Source organism: Stegodyphus dumicola, chromosome 5 (assembly GCF_044657685.1).
Source record: "Stegodyphus dumicola isolate Sdum_Otavi_A_Nest chromosome 5, ASM4465768v1".
Classification (NCBI taxonomy): Eukaryota; Metazoa; Arthropoda; class Arachnida; order Araneae; family Eresidae; genus Stegodyphus; species Stegodyphus dumicola.
In genome coordinates, this window is record NC_140772.1 from 202,553,589 (window position 1) to 202,579,451 (window position 25,863).

At 33.6% G+C, this 25,863-nt stretch overlaps 1 protein-coding gene across 4 annotated transcripts in view; it reads left to right on the forward strand.

The window, feature by feature from the left end:
- Positions 1-25,863, forward strand: part of LOC118187679 (cGMP-specific 3',5'-cyclic phosphodiesterase-like) — an 883,923-nt gene that overhangs the window by 818,031 nt on the left and 40,029 nt on the right. For all 4 annotated transcript variants that reach the window (XM_085817555.1, XM_085817557.1, XM_085817554.1 and 1 more), the window contains one exon: positions 17,357-17,446. In XM_085817555.1, coding sequence (XP_085673681.1) covers positions 17,357-17,446 — 90 coding nt within the window. The remainder of the gene's footprint in view (positions 1-17,356; positions 17,447-25,863) is intronic.

Below are 25,863 nucleotides of genomic sequence, written 5' to 3' on the forward strand. Positions count from 1 at the left end.
GCGCAGATATGCAGGTAGACGTAATGGAGGAGTGTCTGAGTAGTATAAAGCATGTTGTTGGTGTAAGATCAGTATTTCTGGCAAAGAGATTGCACGCCGTATAGCAGTTAAAATCACACCGAGTTGCTGCCTCAGCGAGAAATGGCGAATAATCAATCTGTTAGACGACATCTGGATGCTTTTACCCGAGGTCGAATCATTGGGAAGTTGGAGGAAGGCCGCAGTGTGACAAGTGTGGCTGCAGAGTTCGGAATTGCTCACAGCATCGTTTCACGACTTTGGAGACAATTTCAAACTACAGGAACAGCTATCCGGAGGCTTAGTAGTGGTCGTCCACGAGGAACAACACCCGCAGATGACCGGTATATTGCCTTACAGGCCAGAAGAAACAGGCGGCAAACAGCGGGAGAAATCGCTAGACACACGACACAGGCGACTGGACGACCGATATCGCGTTTTACCGTGGCCAGAAGACTGTACGGTGGTTGTCTGTTTGCACAACGCCCTGTACGGTGTGTACCTCTAACGCCTGCCCATCGGAGAAGGCGTTCTCTGTGGTGCCGGGAACACCGGAATTGGAGAGACAATGAATGAGGACGAGTACTCTTTACAGATGAGAGCAGATTCAGTCTGAGTAGCGATTCTCATCGCATACTCATCTGGAGAGAGCGGGGAAGCCGCAATCATCCCTTGAACATCATTGAAAGGACAGGTATGGAGGTGGCGGTGTTCTCGTTTGGGAAGGCATCATGCTTGGTAGTCGTACAGACCTTCACATCTTCGACGCAGGTTAAGTCAACGGGACCCGTTATTGTAACGAGATTCTTCTTCAATATGTGCGTATTTTTAGAGGCGCTATGAGTCCGCAGTTCCTTTTCATGGACGACAATGCACCATGTCATCGCACAGTAGCTGCCGAACAGCTCTTAGAGAGTGAGGATATTGAACGTATGGATTGGCCGGCACGATCTCCGGATCTCAATCCCATCGAGCGTGTATGGGATTTTCTAGGCAGACGGTTGGCAGCTCGTACCTTACCACCAGTAACGATTCCGGAGCTTCGATTGGCGCTGCAAGACGAATGGGCAGCAATGCCTCAACAACTCATTGACACCCTCACTCTCAGCATGGGCAGACGCTGTGAAACCTGCCTAGCAGTCAGGGGAGATCATATCCCCTATTAAAGACCGGATGTTTCTTGCTGGACACCCATCACAGGGATGTTTGGGCCTTCAGTCGCATTGCGCTCCATGCTACTTTTTCAATAAAGCTTCTTTCTATCTCTCTGATTTCTCTTTTAGTAAGTGTTGCTTACATTACTCCCGTCCTTATGTATTGGGGATCTTACGGTATTAAATGTGTTGATTTGGAAAGCTTTTGTACAAAGTTATATTGAAAAAGCCGTCTCGTCCTTAATTTTTGCACACCAGTGTATTATAGCCAGTTAAGTCTTAAATTTGGGTGCATGCAAGTAATATCGATTCAAAACCAGGCACAATGAAATGTAGAATAAGTAAGATATATACAAATATATTTAAAGAGAATGGTTACATTGTGAACAGACAGACATACAGTTAGTCAATAAAGTCTGCGTACATCAAGAAAAGTAATATCAAGTCCAAATTTTAAGTTGCGAAAAGGGTAGTTTCTCAAAGTTTTATTTTTTAAATATTTAGTTTCAATAAGGGACTTTGAAATTATTTAACTGTAATATTTTCATATCTAATAATTTATGCACACTAATTTTCATATCTAATAACACTAAGATAAGTGAACTATACACACTAAGATAAGTGAACCAGGAACAGAACTGAATCTGAGAAATTTAAATCCAACTGTCAAACATGGAGTTGGCGGTGTGATGGTATGGGGGTGCATGTCGTCGAAAGGAGTTGGAAATTTTCACATTATTGATAAAGTCATGGATAAGTATGTTTATCTGAATATTCTGAAGAAAAATCTAGCAGACAGTGCCCAAAATTTAAACCTATCTAATACCTTTATTTTCCAACAAGACAACGACCCGAAACATACAGCTAAAATTGTGAAGGAATATGTCCTCTATCACATTCCAAGACAGTTTCGTACTCCTCCACAGTCACCAGACCTCAATCCAATCGAACATTTGTGGGCAAAATTGGAGAAACGAATTCGAAAACACAATATTACGTCGCGAAATAAGCTAATTAGTAAATTGCAGGAAGAATGGGCGAAATTTACGTCGGATGACACTGAAAAACTAGTTCAGTCAATGCCCAGACGTCTGCAAGCTGTTTTGAAGAATAAAGGATATCCTACAAAAAGTATTGAAATAATGTAAAAAACTTATATTTTGCTTTTTTTTTTTTTTTTTTTTTTTTGAAAGTGTACGCAGACTTATCGGATAGAATTTCTGAGTTTTTTTGACAAAATATATTTTTGAAAAAATGTAAAAAGTATTACACTGATATTATTTACTTTTTATTTAAGCTTACAATTTTAGCTAATAGAAGAAAAAATGCAATGATTAAAATACATTTTTCTATGCTTTAAGTGTTTTTTTAATTTAAAATTTAGTCTGTACGCAGACTTTTGTGACTAACTGTACATACAGAAAAGGTTGCTAAAACAGAAATGTTTTTACATAATTTGTTCAAACTCTTATTTGCCGGAATCTCTGGTGATATTTGTAGCATATAATTGTCATATTGGCCCAAATAAGTTACGCATATAAGTTTGCATATAAGACGACTCTATGTATTAGGAGAAGTTTTACAAGAAATGGAAAAAGCTTGCGCATAATGACAGTCTCACATTTTTCAGCCTTTTATGGAAAAGAACACATTTCAATTTCCTCAGTAAAATAGTTTAATGGTCTAAAAACCACATCATAGCTACCAAATCTCCCATTTTCATCACATATCTTGGTTTCTGGTAGATCTCCCAGTCTTCCATTTTTAATTTCTAGCTTCTTAATTCACTTCTACCAACAAATTCTCACCTTTTTTACGTGGGAAATGAGCATGAATGGTCGTTATAATGGCTCTCGTCCAGCATAGAATTGCCGCCCCTTTATGCAAGCCGACCACTATTCGAAAAAACAGAAATTTTTATAACAGTACCACGCATAAGGAAGGGAGCATGTACGAACTGAAGATTAGTTTCTCGCTTGAAAATGATTGTCGACACCTTTATACCAATCTGGCATTTTGTATAAAGGTGCGCGCATCCTTATGCAAATCCGATTTTCGTTTCAGTTACTGATTAATTAATTAAGAAGGGGATGAAATAGAGTAAATAGAATCTACATACATGCTAAAGTTGAAGTGAAGTTAAAGGATCGTAAGCTAACCGATGTGAAGTGAGGAGATTGTTTCGTTTTGAATTTTTGCTTCATTCTTCTGTGCTTGCCCACAGTGTTTTAAATTTGATGTTATTTACTAATTTTACTATTTGGCTTATATTTTAATATTTATTAATTTTATTTCCATCATATGTAGAAGTACTTTGATAAGTAAAAGCTTTAAGTAAAAGTAAAAGTAAAGTAAAGGATAAGTAAAAGTGTAAAACAATTACAAAAGGAAATAAAATCAGTCAAAAAAGCATAAAATTGGGGATAGGTGATTAAATATTAATATGTTTTACATCAGAATCGCTTTGCAAATAGTTCAGTAACCTGAATCATGCATTATAAAGAAAATTTAAACCAATTTGGCGTTTTCTTGAAATAACATCTCCTGGCAGCTTGAAAACCTTTTGCATTCGCTTAGAAATTTTTTTCACATTTCACGATTAGCAGCTATGTTGTATCTTGACGTAAAACTGGGCAAGAATATGTCCTTTTAACATAATAGTTTAATGAAATTATCTTAATATTTCTTTTAGATGATAGGTAACTGAGTTCGATTGTCAGGATATTTTGAGTGGAAAAAAAAACGATGTCTTATTCTCGGATCAATGCACTATATATTTTCCAAGTACCGTTAATACCACTGATTATACTAATGCATACAATTAAACAGTCTTGAAATTATGAGGATCACAGGTAATACTTATGCTGCATCCTTAAGTATATGTATATATATTCTAAATATAAGTATATGTATTCTAGATAATTTTAGGATGATCGATAACGCTTATGACTCAAATTTCGAAATATATATTTTTAGATGCTATGAAGATAACCCCATGTTCTCACATTTTCTAGCATAAAAGTGTTTGTTTCCCTTCCTTTTTCTTCTTTGTACCCATATTTCATAATTTTTCAGTTGATGAAAATCAGTTTTCCTGAAATTTTACTGTAACTTCTGATACATTTATTAGGACACCCATGTAATATCTTTCATTTAATACCATAGCAGTTGTTGCGTTGTCTTCAAAGTACCACTTTGTTTTTGTAGTGATCGTTAGAGATAGTAAAATTCTTATGTTTTTGAGTTATAAACATGCAAATAAAATCTAAAATCTGGCAACAACCCTGTCAGCAAGTGTGTTAGGGAACTGCAAAAACAAATCAACATAACATCACTGAAGTTATGAAAATAATAAATATAAGAATAATAACATTTTTATATTTTCAGTTGTTTTTATAACAGTTAAAATAAACACTAGCACAAACCTACAGGAATTAATGAGAATAAAAGCAGTTACAATACTAGAACTTGTTTAACTTAAAATCCAGCAATTGTTGTAACTATAAAGAATACTCATCCTTTAGATACCAGAGCGGCAGCTTAACAAATACAACTTTTTTAAGGGATTTCGAGCGAAAAATCATTAAGGTTTAGCAGACCAACTGTTATTTCATTAAAACATCATTATAAATCCTAGATACAAGTTACGAATTAACATATTTTAAAATTTCTGTACTTTACAATTATTTCTGAATCACGAGCACCTTACTGCCTATAGAGATAGTGCCCAATATCTTACGCTAGGAAAGGCGAAGCGAAAAAAAATGTATGTGGCGTGGACGCACTCAACTGATCAATGTTTATTAATGTTTATCAATATTGTGTACAGTGGAGTTTTTAAATAATTTTTTAACTTGATTGCTCATTGTTGCATAAAATTTGAATTATGCTGTAGAACACTACGACACTTACAGATGTATAATTAAGACCCCTTTTTAATATCTTTAAATTGGGAATAATAAAAAATATCAAATTACAAATGCAGTATGTTTATATAGTCTTTGCTTAATTTAAAACGGTGATAACAATTATTTTATTTTTAACTAAAAAAAATACTTAGTTAATTTTATATTACAAAAGCTTTACTTACACACAGTAGTTTGTCTGCACAAAATCGTTTGGATGTTTGATTGTTTTTGAATAATTTTTTCCTAGAAAATATTTTATCATTCCACTAAATAATGAGGTTTTTTTTTTTTTTTTTTTTCAACATATGAAATGAAAGTCGGAGTTAGACGGGTTAAAATATTCTGCACAACTTGCTGTAAAAGCAGGTAGCAGCTTTACTTTGTTGTTTTTCTTAGTGGTAGTTTTATTCGATTTCTACAGTTATATTTTTTAAACTGTGATGGAAATGACAAAGGAGCATATTCGGCATATTATGGTAATTTCAAAAATTCTAAACAGGAAACCAGAGCCTAGAAGACGAGCCTCGTCCTGAAACATTCCTAGAGCTCGATGAAGACTTCTTTCAAAAAATTATGGAACAAAATTGCATTGTATCTGTTAAGCAGGATTAGCAGCTGAGGAATGAGAATATATTTTTAGACGGAAAAACATTAATTTTCTTTACGGCAATTTTGAAAAATGAGGGAAATATAAACAAAAAAACAAAATCTGATACGTTTCAGATTTTAAATCACGTTCAAAGGGGCGGTTTTTTAACGTTTTGTGTGTTACCTTTATTATTAAATATCATGTTCTTTGCACTTAAACGATAAAATTCAGTTCAAAAGCAATGTCGCAAAATATTTTTTAAATGAGCATATCTTTAGAATTTCCAATACGCACTTCCGCGTACTGCAGATAAAAAGGCTTTTTTCCCCCATAGAGTGTTGCCATTGCTTGCTTTTAAATCGTTGAGCTTGTTAATCAAAAATTCGTTAAAGTTTTATAAAATATGAAATTGATCATAAAACAAATCCAAATTTCAAATTTGGGCTTTCAGGTTGTGATGTTGAGAGGCCCCAACTTTTCAGCAATAGTAGTAGTGACTGCTATGAACTGGAAATTACACAGACTCTTAAGAAGGGTTTTAACTCCCTTTTTATTTCACTTTAGAAGTCACAGTTGCGTTCACTCGACGCTCACAAACTACGCCGACCCGGCGGTTAAACAAAAATAGGAAAGTACAACTAAAAATGAATGACAGGATGAATAACTAACGAAGTCACTATCTACGAGGCTCTATAATTGTAACTATCTTAACCGCGTTCTAAGATACAGCTGAGATTCAGCAAACTTTCTGAATAAGAAGTTGAAAGATTCAACTAACTGCCGAAGTAGGCACACAGGCCGAAACGTGCGGTTCTTAAATTTCTATCTAGCAAAATTTCTACCTAGCGGTTCTTAAATTTCTACTTTCACGCTCGTGATTCAAGAAGCACACTTACAAATCTCGTTTCCCTTCTATTTAACTCAAATTACTTCTGCTTAAAATTTGATTATTCTGCGCGTCCTACTATGATTTACATACTCTGGCATTGGCAATTCTAGGGGAAAGTAAAGGCTTGACAGGAAAGATAGCTTAAAATAAATGTTAGTTAAAATAAATATAAACCCTACAAGGTGCCCATTATCGCAGTAGGATTACGTCATTCAAAATTGGATGGCTCTATGTACCGTTGTTTTATCACAGTGCGAGAAACATGCATACATTTATGCAGATTCTTCATTATTTAATTTCTTCAAATAAAATACAGGGCGATAATATTTGGTGGCAACGATTTGAAAAGTGATACAGCTCTTTAAAGTTTTCAACGCAAAATCGCAAAACGAAAACAATAGTCTTTCAGAGACAAAGCGCTAAGGACTAAAAATTCAAGGACTAAAAATCACATTATTTATAGGATGACAAAATGTATCGGTAATATTCTAAGCATTATTTGACGATTTTGTTCGCTTAATCTGAACCCAGTGGAAAGTTTTATATAATCATGTAGAACCATTGTCATTCTATCAAAGCTACATTCTTAATTGAGCTTAGGGTGAATACCACATGAGTAATTCATAAAATGCTGTAGAATAATTTCATCGGGAAAATTAATTTGCGTTTTTCACGTTGCGCAACAAAGGATGGTGTTCTTCTTAATGTAAGGAATGTGAGCTGTAGTACAGTAAAACTTTAAAAGTTTAGTTTATACAGTTTGCTAAACCTTAAAAAACTTTTCTAGTTATGACTTTACAGCTGTAATAGAGATCATACTCGGTCATCGAATAGATTTTTTTTTGCTTTGCAATTTTTGGAATCTGGAAATATCTGAGGACACGAAACTGAAGATCGTTCGCACAACCACTGAAGGTTTTCGCGTGAAGGACCGCATGTGTTATTTGCGGTCTATTGCGAAAGTTGTATAGTTAGCTAAGCATGACATATTTTTCTGTCCTGGCGCAGGATTTTAAAAACTTGCATTGCATGAACTGGTCTCACAATGATACTTATCGTCAATCTGAGATTCAAGAGCCAGATTAACTACTTTCGTTGTTATTTTGAAAGCTTGTCTGTAAAAGGACGTTTTTTGATTGGGGTGATTTTGGGATAAGATCCTTGTATATTTAACGTAAGCTTCCTTTTTGTGGTCAAACAATTTGCTGAGAGCCCATAAAGCGAGATTTTTATCATAGTAATGCGATTGTAACTGCCATAAAGCAAGCACCTTTCACAGACCAATTGAAATTTAAGAAAATATTGGAAGTAGAATTTTTATTAAGTAGCCTCTTGCACTGATAAAAGCTCTTCAGATAAAAGCTGCATAAAAGAAAAACTGCAAGTGTTTTATTATATCAATTCAGTGAAACGTTGCCGTACTCTGAAAATGACTGATGACATTAAAATGCAATTTCAGAAGTTGTGTTTCTTAATAGAAATGTATCTAGGAACCATTTTCTCTTTTTTTTAATCGAGTAAAATTACATCTGTAGATATGAAAGGCTAAGTATTCAAAGTGAATAGAAATCCTGTAGCCAAAATTTAAAGGTTGGTTAAGTGTACCAAAATAAACATAGTATTATTTTGTAAAAAAAAATTTATATCATCAACTGCTATGTGTTAGGCGCGAACACAAAAAAACAGAAAATGAAACAAAGTTTTTATAAGATCAATCATCAACAGTTGTCCGTGTCTGACAGGCATCAGCTTATCAACAAGCGTAACGTTTTCAAAGATACCTGTTGTTTCCAACTAGTTGCAACAGATGGCCTAATGCCGAGTTCTCATTGGAATTAATAGGAGTCTTATTTAGGTATCTTCTACCTAAAATCAAATCGGACAAGTCAGATCGGGCGATCTTTTGGGCAGCATGCAGATTTATCCTGTCTAGTCTCTCCCCCAAGATTTCACGTTCAGATTCACACGCTAGCTGAAAGATTCTGAAGCTTCTTCGTGTTCGAACCCCATTCTACTGCAGTAGGATACAGGAATATCTTTCATAAGCTCTAGCCACGTATGGTTCTTCCAGAAGGAGCGATACAGCCGTTCAACGAGTCAATGTGACAGCGGATAATGGCTGCTTTTTAAGGATAGTCCCGAGACACTGATAACGAGCTGTTAAGCACAAATCTGTAACATGTGGTGTATCAAAGCCGTGTAGCATGTGAATTGGCGTGCATTTAATCCTGAGCATTGTTCATGTTAAACTTTCCTTCACATATGAATGCCACTTTACCTGTAAAGTATGCTGGAAAATTCAACTGTATCGCTGGATACCTTCAAATGTACGACAACCCACCGATATCCAAGGTTATTGTGTAAAACTGTTGTAAGGTTACTGTGCTCTTCCCGACCGAAATAACTTGAGCATGTTACGTCACTGACTCATAATACCTTGAGCCGAAATACTTTGAACATGTTACGTCACTGATTCATAGTCTACTCCAAAGCAGCTTCTGTCTTGGGGAACTAAATTCAGTTGTGCTTTAGTTTCACCTCTTCTGTAAATCAAATGACGTGATTGAAATCGAGCGTTGGAAAGAACGTAATCTTGTAAGTTTCTTTATGTGAACTTTTAATAAGCCAAAGAGATGTAAATGCTGCTGATGTAAAACCTCTGTAGGAGGGATTGGCCTGTACCTAAGTTGCATGCAGCAGCCATCGTGCTTGTGTCTAAATTTCTGTCAACCGTTGCATGAAAAGAATGGCTGTTTTCATTTCTGAAATTATCGAATTCCTCTTCTAGTCAGCCTCCTGCCTCTTGATATATAGTGATCTTGTAGTAGACACTATTTCATATTCCCCTTGCGGAATGATTTCCTTTAAACAGACGTGAAATAGTTGACCCTTTTTGTATAAAAATTTGTAACAGTATAGCATTGAAAGAAATTCTTTCCACGTCTTTGTTCTTGACAGTTGATGAAAAAGTAAATGAACTAAATAAGCTCCAGTGGTAATTTAAAGTCTGTGCTTTTAAAAGATTCGTTCATTTTGTGATTGTTTATCCGAGGGCCCATTTCCGGTTATGAAAACCCATGAAAAGAGTTTTACCTCATTATCGTTAAAGATATTTATTCCTATTCATGTGCTATCAATGTTCAAGTGTTTGTGCAAAGGCATGCCCATGATAACAGCATCTTCTGTGAAACTATCATCCATGTATTTAATGGTATAGTTGGGAAACCTTCTGTCTGGCTTTCTTTAAGGCATAAAAGATCTTAGTTAAATATTTGTCGAGGAAGAAATGTTTTAGTTGCGTTAGCATGGAAGAAATGGCGCAGTTGTTTTCTTTCCTTTCTGAAGCGCTTACTTTTAGGGTAAAGTAACAGTATGTTCCCAAGGTATTGCGATTTAAGAAATCCCTTTCGCATAGTCTATTAGCTATTCAACATCCAGTAAGACTACTTACTGTTTATCTTTTAGTTTTCTTCTTCTTAATAATCATTTATCTATTTTGTAAAAGCAACAACGTGTAGATACGACAGACTATAAGTGATTTCTTGTGTTAACACATGGTCAAGATTAGCATATATATTAACTTCTTTGTTCTTTTTCCTGCGTTTTTTACCCATTGCCGTTCAGATTATGAGATAAGGGTTGTATTGAGTAGAATATGTGAAATTCTTTGTCACGTCATTTTTTATCAGCGGTTCAATTAAACAGTGCTGTGTTGATAATAAACGTTGAGCAGAAAAGAGAACACATCTTTTGGTCTGTCTATATCTCTCATTTGATTCAGATAAGTAGTTGAATTTGTTTTCATCGCTTATAATATTATTATTATTATTATTTTTTTTTTTTTTTTTTTTTTTTTTTTTTTGCACTACAACCACAACTAAAGAAGACGAGTGATCGCATGTTGAGTCATTATATCGCCAATTAATTTGCATATAAGGATTTCAGCCATTTTAGACGGTGTGATTAGAGAAAGTGAACTGCATATACCGCAGAAATCGTTTCCTTTTTTTTAATTACTTTTGTTTTTCCGTTTATCATGCATTTAAGAAAACACAGGCAGCATTAAGATGGAGATTGTGTGAAGTTCTAGTAGCTAATTATCACTAATGTTGGAGATATCATACACAACAAATGGCCTTCCTCCTTCCATATTTAAGATCGTTAATAACGTGTCTTGGAATAAAAGCTTCAGGGAATTTTGTGTAATTTTTCTAATTTAATATAAATAAATTGAAGTTTTATCGGAATGTTGTAAAAGATGTTCGAAAGTACAATTCATTTCAGTAACACAAACGCTTCAATTAATTTTGTTTTTAGTGAAAAGAGTTAATGCTTTACAACAAACATCAAACTCGTACAAAAAACGTGGCATAATCTTTTGGTTTTAAAAACTTCTGTAATTTCATTACGCAGTTTGAAAGCCGAGCAGTAATACATATATATCTATAGATATATATGCGTATGAGTGTAATGAAATTATTTTTGATAACGACGTATCTGTTAGCGACGTCAGATAGATAGTTACAATCATGGCCAGTTTAGTATTTCTTTTATTGTAGGCTTTTTGATTCAAACACTGATAACTTGCGCCATCTTCGCGCCCCATCTTGAATAGCTTTATTTTTAATATATGCTTGAAGAGAAGAGCAGCAACAGATAGCAAGCAAGCAGGAGAGAGAAGTGGAGAATAAAATTGCAAAGTTATACTTCGAAAGTTAGGATAAGAATAAACCGTTTTGGGTTCGACTTCACTTCGATTGATTGCTAAAGGTTTCAAGTCTCAGATTTTAACATCAATACTGGTTAAAGCGTTTTTTTAAGTTCCAGCGTCATTATTGTTAAGTTAAAATCGTATAGCATGGATTAATTCTGAAATGACGCAGTTTAGAGAGATTTGGTATAAGCACTTACTATTTTTAGGGTAGAAAGGGAAAGGAACCCAATTAAAAGAAGACTTTTAAAGGATTATATTTATATGTAAGTTATAAAATATGAAAGCAAACTTCTGAAGCTAATTTGGCAATAAGTCCCATTTATTCCTTTAATTTGACTACTTCCCTAAAACCACTAACTGTTTATGATATATCAGTTTAAAGTGCTTCATTTCACAATTAATCCATATTATGCCATCCTACGCAACGCGTCACAGTGCAGATGCATTTTATCCAATCACAGATCAAAATTTCAGCACCAAAGAACTGACGCTATATTTCTTGCTACTGCTGCATGGGCAGCTGCTTTCCCGCTTTGCCTTGCTGTGCAAACAAGTAGCAGCTAATTGCTGTCTTTCGTCCACTGCCTGAAAATATACTCTTCCAAAAATTAGTAATTTGCCAATTGCGCCCCCGATGATGTGTCAATAAGAGTATATGTATCAAGAATTAGTTGTCCAGCAATAAATTTTGTCTTGTTTTCGAGTTGTTAAAACATATTTTTAGGTAATTATCAAGCCCGTCCGTGAGTGTCGTACAATACCGCCATGTCCTGTCCATTGCAGGGTGCATATTGCGCCCATGATAATATGGGAATCAGAATATGTGTCTAGAAAACTAGTTTTCCAGTAATAAATTATGTGGTATCTACGCCTGTGTTTGTCTGTTAATAAATGAGATTTAAGTTTTATATTCTCATGTTATATATTTATTTAACGAACTGAAAAGTAAACATTCAATGACTAACTTGTGAATCATCTAGTTATGCGTAAATCCTACAAGTCAATGGATGGCTAAAGCTTTGGAACCCTGGTAACTTACTCCTAGGCTCAGTTTCTCTTGTTTCTGTTTCCCCTTGTGTAATTTTGGAATAATTTTTCATTAGAAATCCTTCTGTCTGAGCTGTATGGCCATTCTCACAAATAATCTTCGAAATGTTTTCCATAATTTATTACTTTGCTAAATAAGTTTAGCAAAATATTTGCTAAATAAATATTTGCTAAAGCTCTCATTAAATGATTATTTAGGAAAAAAATATATAAAACACTTAAAATGGTTATTTTATTCAAAAGGACTTTTAGGCATATTTTTTTTTAAATATGTGTCCATTATGGTTGAATTGTAGCTAGAGATCGTGTTTGCAAAGATAAGCTTCTTAATGCAATTCTTGAAAGGCATTCTCTGGCTCATAAAGTTTCCATGAATCAATAAAGGAGATAGTACTTTTTATTAGCGACTGTTCATGTTATATTATATTTTATTTATACATTTCTTCTGTGTACCTCATAAGGCTATGGCGGCTGATTTAAACAGAGCCTAGAAAGGTATCAAATGTATCTTATACAGTTTTGAGAATTATTCATCTCAAGCATCTTACTTTCATTATCGCAGAAATTTAAATTAATAAAGTTGTTAAAACACATTTTTAGGTAATTATCAAGGCTTCGATAGTATCGAATTCGATGTAGGGTTTCTCCCAAGTCGTGCAGCAATTACGATCCTGTGTTTATCATCCAAATATATCTCATTTACATCCGAACAAGCTTGCAATTCACGAAGTCTATTAGACGCTATTAGCATTGAAAATTAAGTACATTCAGCGTGTGTAACGTTTTCTTTTCAACATTTCTTTTCCTTTCTTTTTCCATCCAGAGAGAGGATAATTTTGGTTTGTTAAATCCGAGACTTAATTATTATACTAAAGTACAGCAGCCGATGAAACTTATGACCCGACCATACATGTAAAATTGTTCAACGTATTTGAATATTTTTTTATTTTTAATTGCTAAATAATTTCATATGATGACTTTGTCTGATAGGAGTTCATCTGGTGTTAATTTCATAAAGTTTTCTTTCTTAATGTGAAGTTTCCTAATTGTTAACTGGATGATACCTAGAGCAGTTCAAAAACATTTTCTTGATATTTTTATTCAGCTTTCTAATCAGAAACTTTGGAAAGCAGATCAAAATCAGGCTGAAGTATAGGGCTCATTGATCTTACAATATAATAGTATTATAAGGTATTTCTCCCGCCTTCTTAGTGTGCCTTCGCGGTGTAGTGGTCTGCACGCTGAGCACGTATTCCAGAGGTCCGTGGTTCAATTCCCGGCGAAGGCGTTGCTAATTTTTCATGACTTCTGCTTCCAGAATACTTAATGTCTATATAATATAAAATACTGATATTGAATTTGAAAGAAAGAGATAAAAATTTTTATATGTTGAAGGTTTGCTGTTTTCTTGCATATAAAGAAAATTTCTAAAAAAGGTAAGTTATTGATAAAGGTGCAGGGCAAGAGATCCGAAGTTCAAGGATGCGAAATTCATAAGAACCTAGAAGAGGTAGTGTTAGTGGTAGAAATTGCTAAATTCATTATAAATGAGTTCTGGAATTACTTAATGAAAACTTAAATAGCTTAAAAGTGTAACATCCTATCCCAAAATTATGAGAGCAACAATTTACCGAAGCAAAGATTCTTCAGTAAAACAGCTGAATGTGTTCTACTGTTTGATATTTAAACCTGATGAGATGGTTTTATTGGACTAAATTCAACTAATAACTTTGTTAACAGTGCATCTAAATTTACGGAATGTGTTTGAATCTAGCATTAATGGAAAAAAATTATGTTGCATTGGAAGTTTTTTTGTATTTTTAAGCTGTGTGTTGCACCATTTTATCCCATAACCTGAAGACTTTTCTTAGTAAGAAACAGTTTACATATTCGTCCGTAAGATGAAAATCGTGATTCGAGGGCCTAATCTACAGTGCAGTTAAAAATACATGATAATTTAACTATGAGGTAATTACTTGTAATAATAATAGAATCTCTGGCTTTCTGGGTAAATTGCCATAACTGTAGCAGATCTTGGGGTTGGAATGGTACTTATAAATCCTTGGCATATCCCAACAGGTAAAATTTCTAGATTGTGCTATTACAGGTAATCTTGATAGACAGTTGCAGAATGTTAAGTCATTGCAGCATCAAGATCACCTGACATAATATCCGGCGATTCCCCTCCCCTCCTATTGGGTTTTGTCAAGGACGCTGTGTATGCGCCACTCCTACCTCAAGAACTGCCAAAGTTAACGCAGGATATTCATCCAGCCATGTAATAGTGACGGAGACGTGCTGATGTATGGAAAGAACTCAATTATGGTTGAATATAAACCATATGACAGACTTATAAAAAATTAATAAATCTTTGCTATGTAAGTTAAACTCTGGAATTACTCCTGTTTGTAGACACTTTAACTTTTCCTCTATCACAAATTTTGTACTAAATGTGCAAAATAATTTGTCTTTTTTAATTGCCTACTGTTGTCGACTTAACGGAACAATACTATTCATTAAGTTATCATCTTGCTCTTTTTTAAAGAAAAAGATCAGTTTTCATTTATTTTGTTTTAGAAAAGTTATTTTTCGTGTATTCTTAACGTATTTTCTAATCTGTAAATTGCTGTTTCTTCATTTCTTTAGATAAAAATTTTCCTTTTTCCCAGAATGTTGTAAAACTGTGCGCATTCGTTTAAAAAAAAAGCATACAAAATATTTTGAAATATGATTAGGTCATGTTAAACCTAAAACTTCAAAATCTATTAAATTAGATGCTTGTTTTTATTTGCTTTTAAAAGTCATTTCATATTGTCATCATGAAATGTAATTTCCTCTTAAATTTTGAAAGTTTCATATCTACGGTATCAAATTCGGATAATTTCTGTTTCTTATTTTAAAATCTAGCTGCTTGCTCGGCCAACTGAACAATAGATTAACACCAAGTAGTAATTAATAATAAACTTGTAATTAATAGAAAGATAAAATATGCTTGTTGCTTTTAAATCTCTTAGTTTGTTAAAAATGTAATGGAGAGACTAACACTGAAAGAAAAATTAAAAATCATATGCTCTGTCAAAGGGCAACACACCGGCGCGTTAAAGATAAAAATATTTTATTTCGGACAGCGGGAATACATTTCTTTTAAATCGCTTAGATTTGTTTATATTTAAAAGACACGTTTCGCAGCGGCAACACATTCCTTTGAAACCCTGAGTTTTCTGATTAAATTTAAACGTAAATATCATACAGTGCAGTTAAAAATGTCAGACACATTATTCTTAAATTTCTCAGTTTGTTAATCAAAAATTCATTAAACTCACACAAGGTGTAAAATAAATAAATAACAAATTCGGACTTCGAGGGACACATGTTCGGTGGGATGGGCTATACGTGTTCAAAATTTGGTAGCCGCCTGTTTCCACAATGCGAGGAACATGTGAACGTATATACATACAGATTCTTCATTATTTAACGATCAAAATCTCGTATATACATACAGATTCTTCATTATTTAATGATAAAGATTAATTGAATTTTATATTTTGTAGAGTTTGTGTAACACGTTTAGTTTTTTATGCGAATAATAATTTTCACTGTCTTTTGAAGGAAGAATATTGGCAAAGGAAAATATCTCAAACCCATAAATTTGGAAAGCAGAAAAACGTGGTATTTCAGTGTATTTCATCTGCAGTGCAAGATGCTTTCTTACCTGTTCATCCATTATGTTGAAAGAGGATCAAGGTGTCCTCCATTCATAATTTGATATTGCTCTTTATTTATGAGACTTCTATCAAAAGAAACTAGAATAATTTATTTTAAAATATTTTATTAAAACTACATACGATTTAATGCTAACTTTTGCGAGATATTGTCCTTGATAATGCAAGCATCGTAATACAATGGCTTTAGCCTTTCCCACTTCAGATCTGTTGTACATATTGTTCCATTAGGTTGTGGATTTATTTATTTTACTTTGTCCATTGTTCAGTGGTTGTGTTATTATACCTTTATGCTATTCTTTAATCTTCAGAGGAAAAAAAATGTCTTCATGAAATTTGTTAACTCTTTAAATTAACTCTTCTGTTCCTCGTACGCATTCTGAAGAAACTGGTCTATTTCAGTAAAACAGTGCATATATGCACCGGACCAATAATATCCAGTTATAGCTCAAGGAACATAGCCATCCACTGAGTTCACATTTTTAAAGCCACATCACCAGCTGGCTTTAAAAACTGCTCCAAACTTAAGCTTTGTCGAATCTGTTTGGAATACTGTTGACAAAAAATCAGATCCATGAATCTGAGCTCAACAACATCAGTGAAATGGCGGTTGTTGAGCTCAAATTTTAATAGATATGGCTTGAATGCCTTTAACAATCCTATATAGAATATTATGGAATCAATTCTCGGCATGTGCAGTTTATCATTCAAACTAGAGAAAGCTTGAAATGATGCAAGAGAGTTATTTCTAATATAGAATATTTAATATGCTTCGTTATTTTAGTTACATACCTTTTGCATAATGCTCCCCAAAAAATACTATAAAAATTGCAGAGTATATTTGAAAACGTGATAGTTAGAGTTGTAGGGAAAAGTGTTATAGGCTCTAAAATCTTTGTAGCTCAGAATGAGAAATATCCAAGAAATGGAAAATTTTTATTGTAAAATACATGTGCTTTTTTATAATTTAGCTTTAGAATACAAGCGTCGTCAGAATACTTATGGCATTTATATTTATATCTGAACTAATAAAGTAAGCATTTTATTTAATACTATTTACAGTAATTAAAGATATAGTGTCTACGCAGACCTTGGAATGAAACCAAGCCGTCATACTCGTTTTCGTTAATTATCAAACCTGGCTACTTAAATATTCTCCTTAATGACATTATCTCTTTGAAGTTTACGTAATTGTACGTAAATAAATTTAGAGGTTTTAGATTAGATTGTAAACTTTTATGTGAATGACGAAACTAAGTTACTGTTGAATTTATTTAAAATATATATATTTATGTATCTTAATATCTCATTCCAGGTGTTCCGCAAGTATCTGACTTTCTGCGGCATTGGAGTTCAGAATGCTCAACTCTTCGAGATGTCTGTTCGGGAATTTAAGAGGAATCAAGTAAGTTTTTTTAAAAAAAACTTCTTTTCATAGTTCCAAAAAATGGTGTTGGTGTATGTGATTAAGACAATGCCTCGAAACAATTACCTAAGGGGGATGCCTTCGTGGAGGACTTTCTAAGGCAAACAGTGTCATATACACATGCGGAAAACATGCAGGCAGCCCGTTCGCTGGATTGGAACCTCCAACCGAATTACCAGTGTTCAGTGACTTTACCGCTCGGCCGGTGGAGGCTCTAAAAAATTAGGAAACATGTACTTTGTTTATTCTACTTGCGTACGGTCTGTTCGAAATTTTTTTCTAAATATTGACGTTTAACTTTTCTTATACTTTGAACTTTCTTATACTTTTTAACTTTTCTTATGCTACTTCTTATACTTTTCTTACAATATACTCTTGCCCTGTTTTCAGACCTCAAATTTAAAACGATCCAACTCTGTTACACCATTATACTAGGCTACGTAGTATAAAAAGGTATTATAACTACGTTTAAAAGTTCGAACTGTTTTCCGACATCCAACCTGCAACTTTTATCAGTTTAATAGGCTTTATGAATTTTTTAGCACACCAGCTCAACAACTGCCCAGCGGTAAGGACGCTGAATGCTGGGTGTTAAATCCGTTTTGGAATCCCTCTTAGCGAGTTGGCTGCATGTGTGTTTCCTTAGTTTTTTAAGTGTGTAACATAAACACAGGCTATTTTCTTTTAAAAATAGCTGAATCCACCCCTTTTGCGGTTAGTGTTAGTGTACTTTATTGTATTCTGTTAAACAAACACATAAACACACTAGTTTACCCTAGTAAACACCCTTTTTATCTAATGGCGGGCACCTGCCTATTCAGTGCTGGCCACTCCTAAGGCCAGAAGTGGTGGCCATTTTATTGTGGAGGCACCTAATAGGAGGCCGCCATTGCTTTCTATGAAGGGATAGGCAGTTACAACCAAGCCATCTCTGGGATTCGAACCTGTCCCCTTTACCGCAGTACGCTTCCCTAACCACTGTACCGTCTGGGCGGCTAGATACGCTAGTATTGGAGCGATTATATCGTTGTACCTAAATCGTGTTGCAGACTTTTATTAATGCTTTATACAGTAACACGTTTAAGACTAAAACATATTCATTGTCAAAAGTTTTATATCGAACCACCCTACCATAGTAAGTGCACACTGCCCTACTAAAATAGATCAGGTCTTTCAAAATGCATAATAAGACCACTGGATACAGACAAACGAGCTGGCTACATGGCTCGTTTCTATAGTTTTGCCTATGTGATACATGAATAAGAGGCAGTCTTCCTTAAAACGCCGTCCATGAATGTATCCCTCTCCTGAGGCAGGGCAGATAGTCCTTGTTGCGTTTAAATTCGAATATAAAAAAATTTGCTTATCAGCATTAGATGGATGCATTTATGTTTAAAAAATTAACTACGCATGTAGATTTGGAAGGAAAGGAAAAAATTGGAAGCTTCATGCTTTTATTGTAACTGATCTCGTTGGAACGGAACTAGGTTGCATTAACTTTGGAAGCTTGACAGCTGTTTTTGATCTAAACAGTTTTTTAATTTAATTTTTTCTTAATTTTCTATTTTCACTTTTAATGTTAAACTAATCTTAATATCCTGTAAAATCTGTGAGGTGAAAGCACCAGAAAAATATGTAAATTGCAAACCATCCTTAACATTTTATCATTTCATTAAATTCATATTAACTTGAAAAGAGAGTTACTGCATAAACTCATTTATTGATTCCCTTTATTTTTCGTTTTATGAAACTCTTTTTCTTTCAATTTTTTTTTCCAATCCAATAAGTTTAAATGAAATACAAGAAAAATGCGTATCATTTAATATTCCGTACGAGGAAGTCATGTGGTGCACACATTTTGTTATATTTATAAACAAAAACCAAATACTTAGGTAAATGAAAGGCTTACCGCATTTCTCCGCCGAAATTTCAAAAGGGAATTTACCCCTGATTGAGAATCCCTGCAATAAACCCTTCTCGAACGCATCACTACTTCCTTAATATATCGCGCGTACAGCAAAATCGCGTTCCGCAGAGTTAACTTCCTATGAGAAAAGTGTTTTAGGTGTAAATGAGATTAAGAAAGTATGTGTAATTTAATAACTGTTTAATGAATGTGTAAATAACTTAAATATTATTGTAATTAAAAGAAAAAAATTTTAATTGAAGAATTTTCATTACTGTTGATTAAGTACTTGATGCAATTGTTATTTTTTTTAAGGACTGCTGATTTTTGCTTGGGACAATGACTGTGGGAACTAAAAATTTCGCGATTAAAAGCGCAGAGTTTTCCAGCGCTTTTCATAAAGTGATCTCTTCTTTCTTAGTATGGATCAATTTCCACTGCAAAAGCGAACAGTTCCTGTGCTTTTATTAACAGTTCATTTAATGTCTTAAACGCTTCTTCTTCGTTATCTCTGCTTTCACTGGCAATTAGTGTTATAAGATCATTCACTTCTTCACTGTCATTTCTCAATTAACTCTTTGACTTCTACTTTTTCCATATCTGAAAATTCTTCGCTTCAAACTGCTTTTACAATTTGTACGATTTCTTTAGCTTGTTTCAGTCGATGGAAATACTTTAAAATTATCGGTAACTTCTGGCCACAGTTGATGAATGAACGTTGAAACACGTATCAATGAAGTTTTAGCATTGACAAATTAAATAGAAACAATTAACGTAATGCATATATGCGAAATTGCATTCAACAAATTCGCGTCTCCTGAGGGTTCTAGTGTTTGCCATTTAACAAAAAAAGGGTATTTTTAGTGCTTTTCATTTCAAAATGGTAAATCATTATGTATGTTTTATTTTTTTCGAATATATAAAGTTTTAATTAATTTTTTAAGTTTTAATTAATTGTTTAATATATATATTTCTATAAGAGATTGTTGTGTGTCCAGCTACAGTATCTTTGACGAAAAAAAAAGTAAAAAAGACATTTTGTTTTCTTTCCTTGGATATATTGTTTTGTATGTTCAGCCCTGCTGTAGAAACATTAGGTTATTTCGAAGCAGGTGAGAGTAAAAATGAAGAACGCCTTCGCCGGGAATCGAACCATGGACCTCTCGAATACGCGCCGAGCATGCTGACCACTACACTACGAAGGCATGCTAAGAAAGGGGGATAAATACCTTATACTCTAAGCGTGTGTAAAACTTTCCGCGTTTAATGGTGACAAAAGAGAGTAAACTTTTAAGACAATTCACATACCTTCGATAGCTTGAAAATGCTGAAAAAGGATCTTTGTTGGGAAGTTTCACGAACTTCCCCCTCTTTTATCTGCAGTATACCGCGTAGTTAAGTAATTTAATTAACGGCATCTGGAGATATTTTGCAATACAAACAAAATAAGGTACGATTCATTACTTTATGACAAATCTTATTAGAGATGTTGACAGTTATGTGAATGTATTTAATTTTCCTTAGCGTTGTCCCGATCTGAAACGGGTTTTAATTGTTTGATGAATAAAATGGAAGACGATGAAACTGTTTCATACTCACATTTGTCGATAACTCTAAATTGACTTGAATCCTTTGCTTTCACTGATGTGAAAAAAAAAAAAAAAAAAAAAAAAAAAAAAAAAACATTGTTATACTTAGACAACGTTGAGTTAAATTTTTAAGAAACTGAAATCAGCAAATTTTTTACGTTTAGCTGAGCTAATTTGGACGCTGAATTTTTTCCTCTGTTTCCAGACTCTTAGTATAACTAATAAAAGTTGCTTCTAATGCCATTACATGCTTAGCAAAGGTAAATTTTTCTTTACCTTTGCTATTTACACTCTGGCATCTACATCAGATATACTTGTTTAACTTTGTGATAAGCTTTAAATTTTTTCGAAATATTTCAGTCAATCATTTCTATACTTCTTCCTTTAATTTATTCAAATGATTTTCAGACGACAGCATAGTATATATTTTATATTTAAGAGAAGCCATATATGTGTAAGATTTCCATGTTGGTCTCTTTGTTATTTTTATTCCTGTTTGTTTCAGTTTTGCCTTACAGTGCGAAAGTTCAGTACTGGAGCTTGCATACAAATCAGCTGAATTTTTAAGCAGCCAGAGGTATCTAAACAACCTTGAAAAAACGAATAATTCTTTCCAGATAAATTTTTTTAATGTGTTGACCTTTTACGCTAAACTAGTGTGGGAAGTTCGCAGTGTCCTTCAGATGGCTGATTGAACACCGAGTTCGCACTGCCCTCTTCGATAACTCTTTAGTATCTACGGCTTCTTTCTTTGTCGAAACATGGCGTAACTTGAGTTACCAAACACTTGTAACTAACACTAATAACAATCGTAATCTACATAATTCTCAACTTCTCGTAACAGCTGATAATTGAACTTCTGTTTTCATTTTCCCTCTCATCATATTGGTGCAATAAGCAAAATGAGAAACAGACATAGAAAGACCCGTTGACGTCATGCGGAAAAGTCCGATGAATGTGTGCTATTGAGAAGCCCGCTGTTAAAGAGTGGTACTCGCAAAAAAACAATACTTGACTTACTGATAGCGTCTTCGCGTATTATATTTCGAGATTATTTTAAGTGGTAAGAGAAGTTCTGATTGTTGGATCGGATCTACCCTGCCCTGGATTGGCATGCCGTTTCGGATTCGGTTGAGATGTTGGCGTCCTTCGCAGGCGTCACTAGAAATGCATCGTTTGTGTTCGGTTAAGTTCACGGACAAGGCTATTTCGGACAGTAGGGTCAAATCGATTAATTGTGCACGTATGCTGTGGATAGAACAAACAAACGAACATCGAACAAATTCCTGCCTTAGCGTGTGACCGTTGTTTTAAAAACAGAAATTAGTATCAATATATTTTAACATAACATACTGATTTATCGTCTTTGAGTTAGGTCTATTCCTGCGAAGTTTTTTTCAATTAGCATTGTGATTAAATTTTAAAGAGACTGTGTGCGCCCTGTAAAAATATAAACCTTTATCCAATGAATGAAATTATAGTTATTTTTTTTAACTTCTCATTTTATTTTTTTATTACTAGCGGAAGTACCCGATGGCATTTTAGTTAGATTCAGAGTAATGCATCTAACAACAGAGAGAACCACACCGTTGTCATCCTTCTCTAATAACGATGCAAAAAGTATGATTCATGTTTCAGTCTGATGCGATATGAAACCCACATAAAAAATTTCGATAGAAAAATCAACTTATTCTCTTTCATTATATAAGCAACAATGACACGTAGTTTTTAATGATTTTCGTCTTTCTAATCAAATGGTCATAAAAGCTCAAGTTCTATCCAATATTTCACATATATTCAATTTTAGTCGATTAAATGTGGCAAAAAAATTTATCATAATTAATCAGAAATCAATAACGCCAACAAACAAACACACAAATAGACATTCTATATAAATTTTGTAAAACTTACAAATTTTTGATTAACACACTGTACGATTTCAAAGCGAGCAGTAGCAACACTTTTCGAAATTAAGCATTTTTATCTCCAACGCGCGAGACTGCTGTCACCAGGAAAAATGAGTGCGAAAATTAATGTTTTCGGAGTTTTTAATTAATATCTCGGCTGATTAAAGTCGTACGCAGTCTCCATCCGAATATAGGCATCTGGAAGCCGAGTGGCAACAGTCTCGCAAGCTGGAGATGAAAATCTGCTTTATTTCCAAAGTTGTTGCCACTCCTCGCTTTCAAATCTTAGAGTTTGTTAATAAAGAATTTCTAATTTTACGATGAAATAAAAATAGAATTGACAAACATTAAATACATTATTCCCGATTCGAAAAATTCGTGGGAGGCCATTTCGACTATTCTCATCTTCGTACGACTTTAATCAGCCGAAATATTGATTAAAAACTCTGAAAGCGCTATTTTTCGCGCTCAGTTTTCCGAGTGGCAACAGTGTCACGCGTTGGTGATAAAAATACTTTATTTCGAAAAGCGTTGCTACTGCTCGCTTTCAAATCGTAGAATTTGTTAATCAAAAATTTGTAAATTTTACGAAATCTATACATAAAAAGAATAATGTATGTTTGTTTGTTTGTTCGCGTTATTGATTTCTGATCAATTATGATGAATTTTTGCCACATTTAATCGACTAAAATTGAATAATATAAGTGAAATACTGGATGGAAAGTGAACCTTTACCACCATTTGATTAGAAAGACGAAAATCATTAAAAACTGCTTGCCATTGTTGCTGATATAATGAGAGAGAATTAGCTTATTTTTCTATGGAATTTTTTTTTTATGTGGATTCCATATATCATCAGTCTGAAAAATGTATGACTATGAATCGTATTTTTTGCATCGTTAATAGAGAAGGATTACAGAGGTATCGTTCTCTCTATTGTCATATGCATTTCTCTCAATCTAATTGAACTGGCACCGGGTACTTCCGCTACTACACATTAAAGGTGTATTACTCATACCTGCTTTGTGAGCATGCGTTGGAATGCTGATCATCTGCTTATTCCAGTGTGTAGTAACTTTGATGCAAATTTGATGTTTGTTGCATACCACCGCAATGGTATAACAATTTTAATGACAAGAAGTGTAAAACTTAATTTCTGTATTCTGTAGATAAAGGGTTAAGGTTTAAACTACCAGTGTATTTTATAAAAAAAAACCTTATAAATTGTGTCTGTTCTTCGAATTAAAATTTCCGAAGTTCAACGGATGCTGAACAATTTAAACAGTTTTAAAATGTGGCAACTTTGTAACAACAAAATCAAATATCCATATAGTTTTATAAGAGTTATATTTTTTGTATTTGGGATGTCGTGGTTTGTCTGAATAGCGTAAACAAAACTAAAGTCAGTTTTGTCTGTCTAAAGCAAATACCTCCGTCACTTAACCGAAGTTATGTTCTTTTCTTTCTACGATATCGAAAGTTGCTTAAGTGATGTAAACGAAATAATTTGCTTTTGAAATGATTTTAACCATCTATTGACTTAAAGTCATCAGATCTATAACAAGCTAATGAATGTATGAGATTCTTGAAAATTCAGTTTTCTTTATCATAAAATGGAAGCTAAAAATAAGAGATATTAATCCGGAACTCAAAATCTTACTAATATTTACTACTATTCTTAATTGTTAAAATAGTCTTAATAGTTAAGCTATTCGACTTAGAAGCTGCAACATGTCTTTCTAATATATAAAAATTAATTTAGCTGATAAAGTCGTAAAATATTTCCTGAACTAAATACAGTTAATTTGCTGATAAGTATTTCACATTTTCTGAACGCAGTGTACTAATAACTCCGTTAAATGAAGACCTTATCAATAATAAGAGATCAAGCATAAAACATCTGTTAATCATTTTTTTTTATTTTAGAACATTTTTATTAAAACTCTTGCCTTTCAAAAATTTCGATGACTATATTTTAATTATCAAAAAGCTATAAAATCTCATGTATATGTAATAATTTTGATGCGTAGTCGTGCTGGCAGAATAGCAAGAAGAGACGAAGATTACGAAACTGGATACCGGGAATCATTTTTCTAAATTCTCTTTATTTTTAATTTCCCATGATATGAGAAACCAGCGGCAATTATAAAACTCCCTTTAAAAAACTTTCTTTCTATTCTTTGAACCACGTTTTATGATTTTTTTTCTCCTCTTTGGTGGTATTTTATGGCTCTCTTTTTACTGCAGTCATTAAAATACACCAAAGATTCATCTATTCTGACACATTTTTTCATTTTTGTCCAGATAAATGTTTCTCATGAAAAATGTACGTTATATTTTTTAGCCTTTTTAATATTTAAATCAACATTAATCGCTTTGTTTACAGTTGACAGTGAGCATTTTAATGATTTGAAAATTATTATTATCATTTTAATGATTTGAGGCTAATATGAGGACAAAGTAAAGAATCCACAGAAGAAATATGAAATCTGTACTCAAACTTGCATTGCCAGTTATTGCTAGTTACTTCAGGAGCGAAAATTCGGGAGAATGCTATTCTACAAAATTAACATAGTTTGGGTTTTCTAATTTTAGCATTGTCCCCTGAGTATAGCTGTTTTTTTATTACTTCCTTGTACGAAGTAAAGGAAGTATTGTAATCATGAAAAATTCCAGGTACGATATTTCAACGAAAATATCCATTTTGACTGCAATCAAATTCAATTTAACGATGTTTTTCCGTGACATCTGTACGTATGGACAGAATAAAGAACTCTTTTTCCCTCAAAAAAAAAATTATAAAACTGATTTAAAATGGGTTCAAAAGAGATTTTTTTCGTGGCGTCTGTACGTACGTGCATATATATGTATGTATCTCGCATAACTCAAAAACGAGTAACCTCAGATCGTTCAAATTTTCGACAGCTATGGGCTGTAGTTGTGCACCTCCCTTTTTAGTGGCAGTCGGCCTCACCAAAAGTAAATGTAAATATA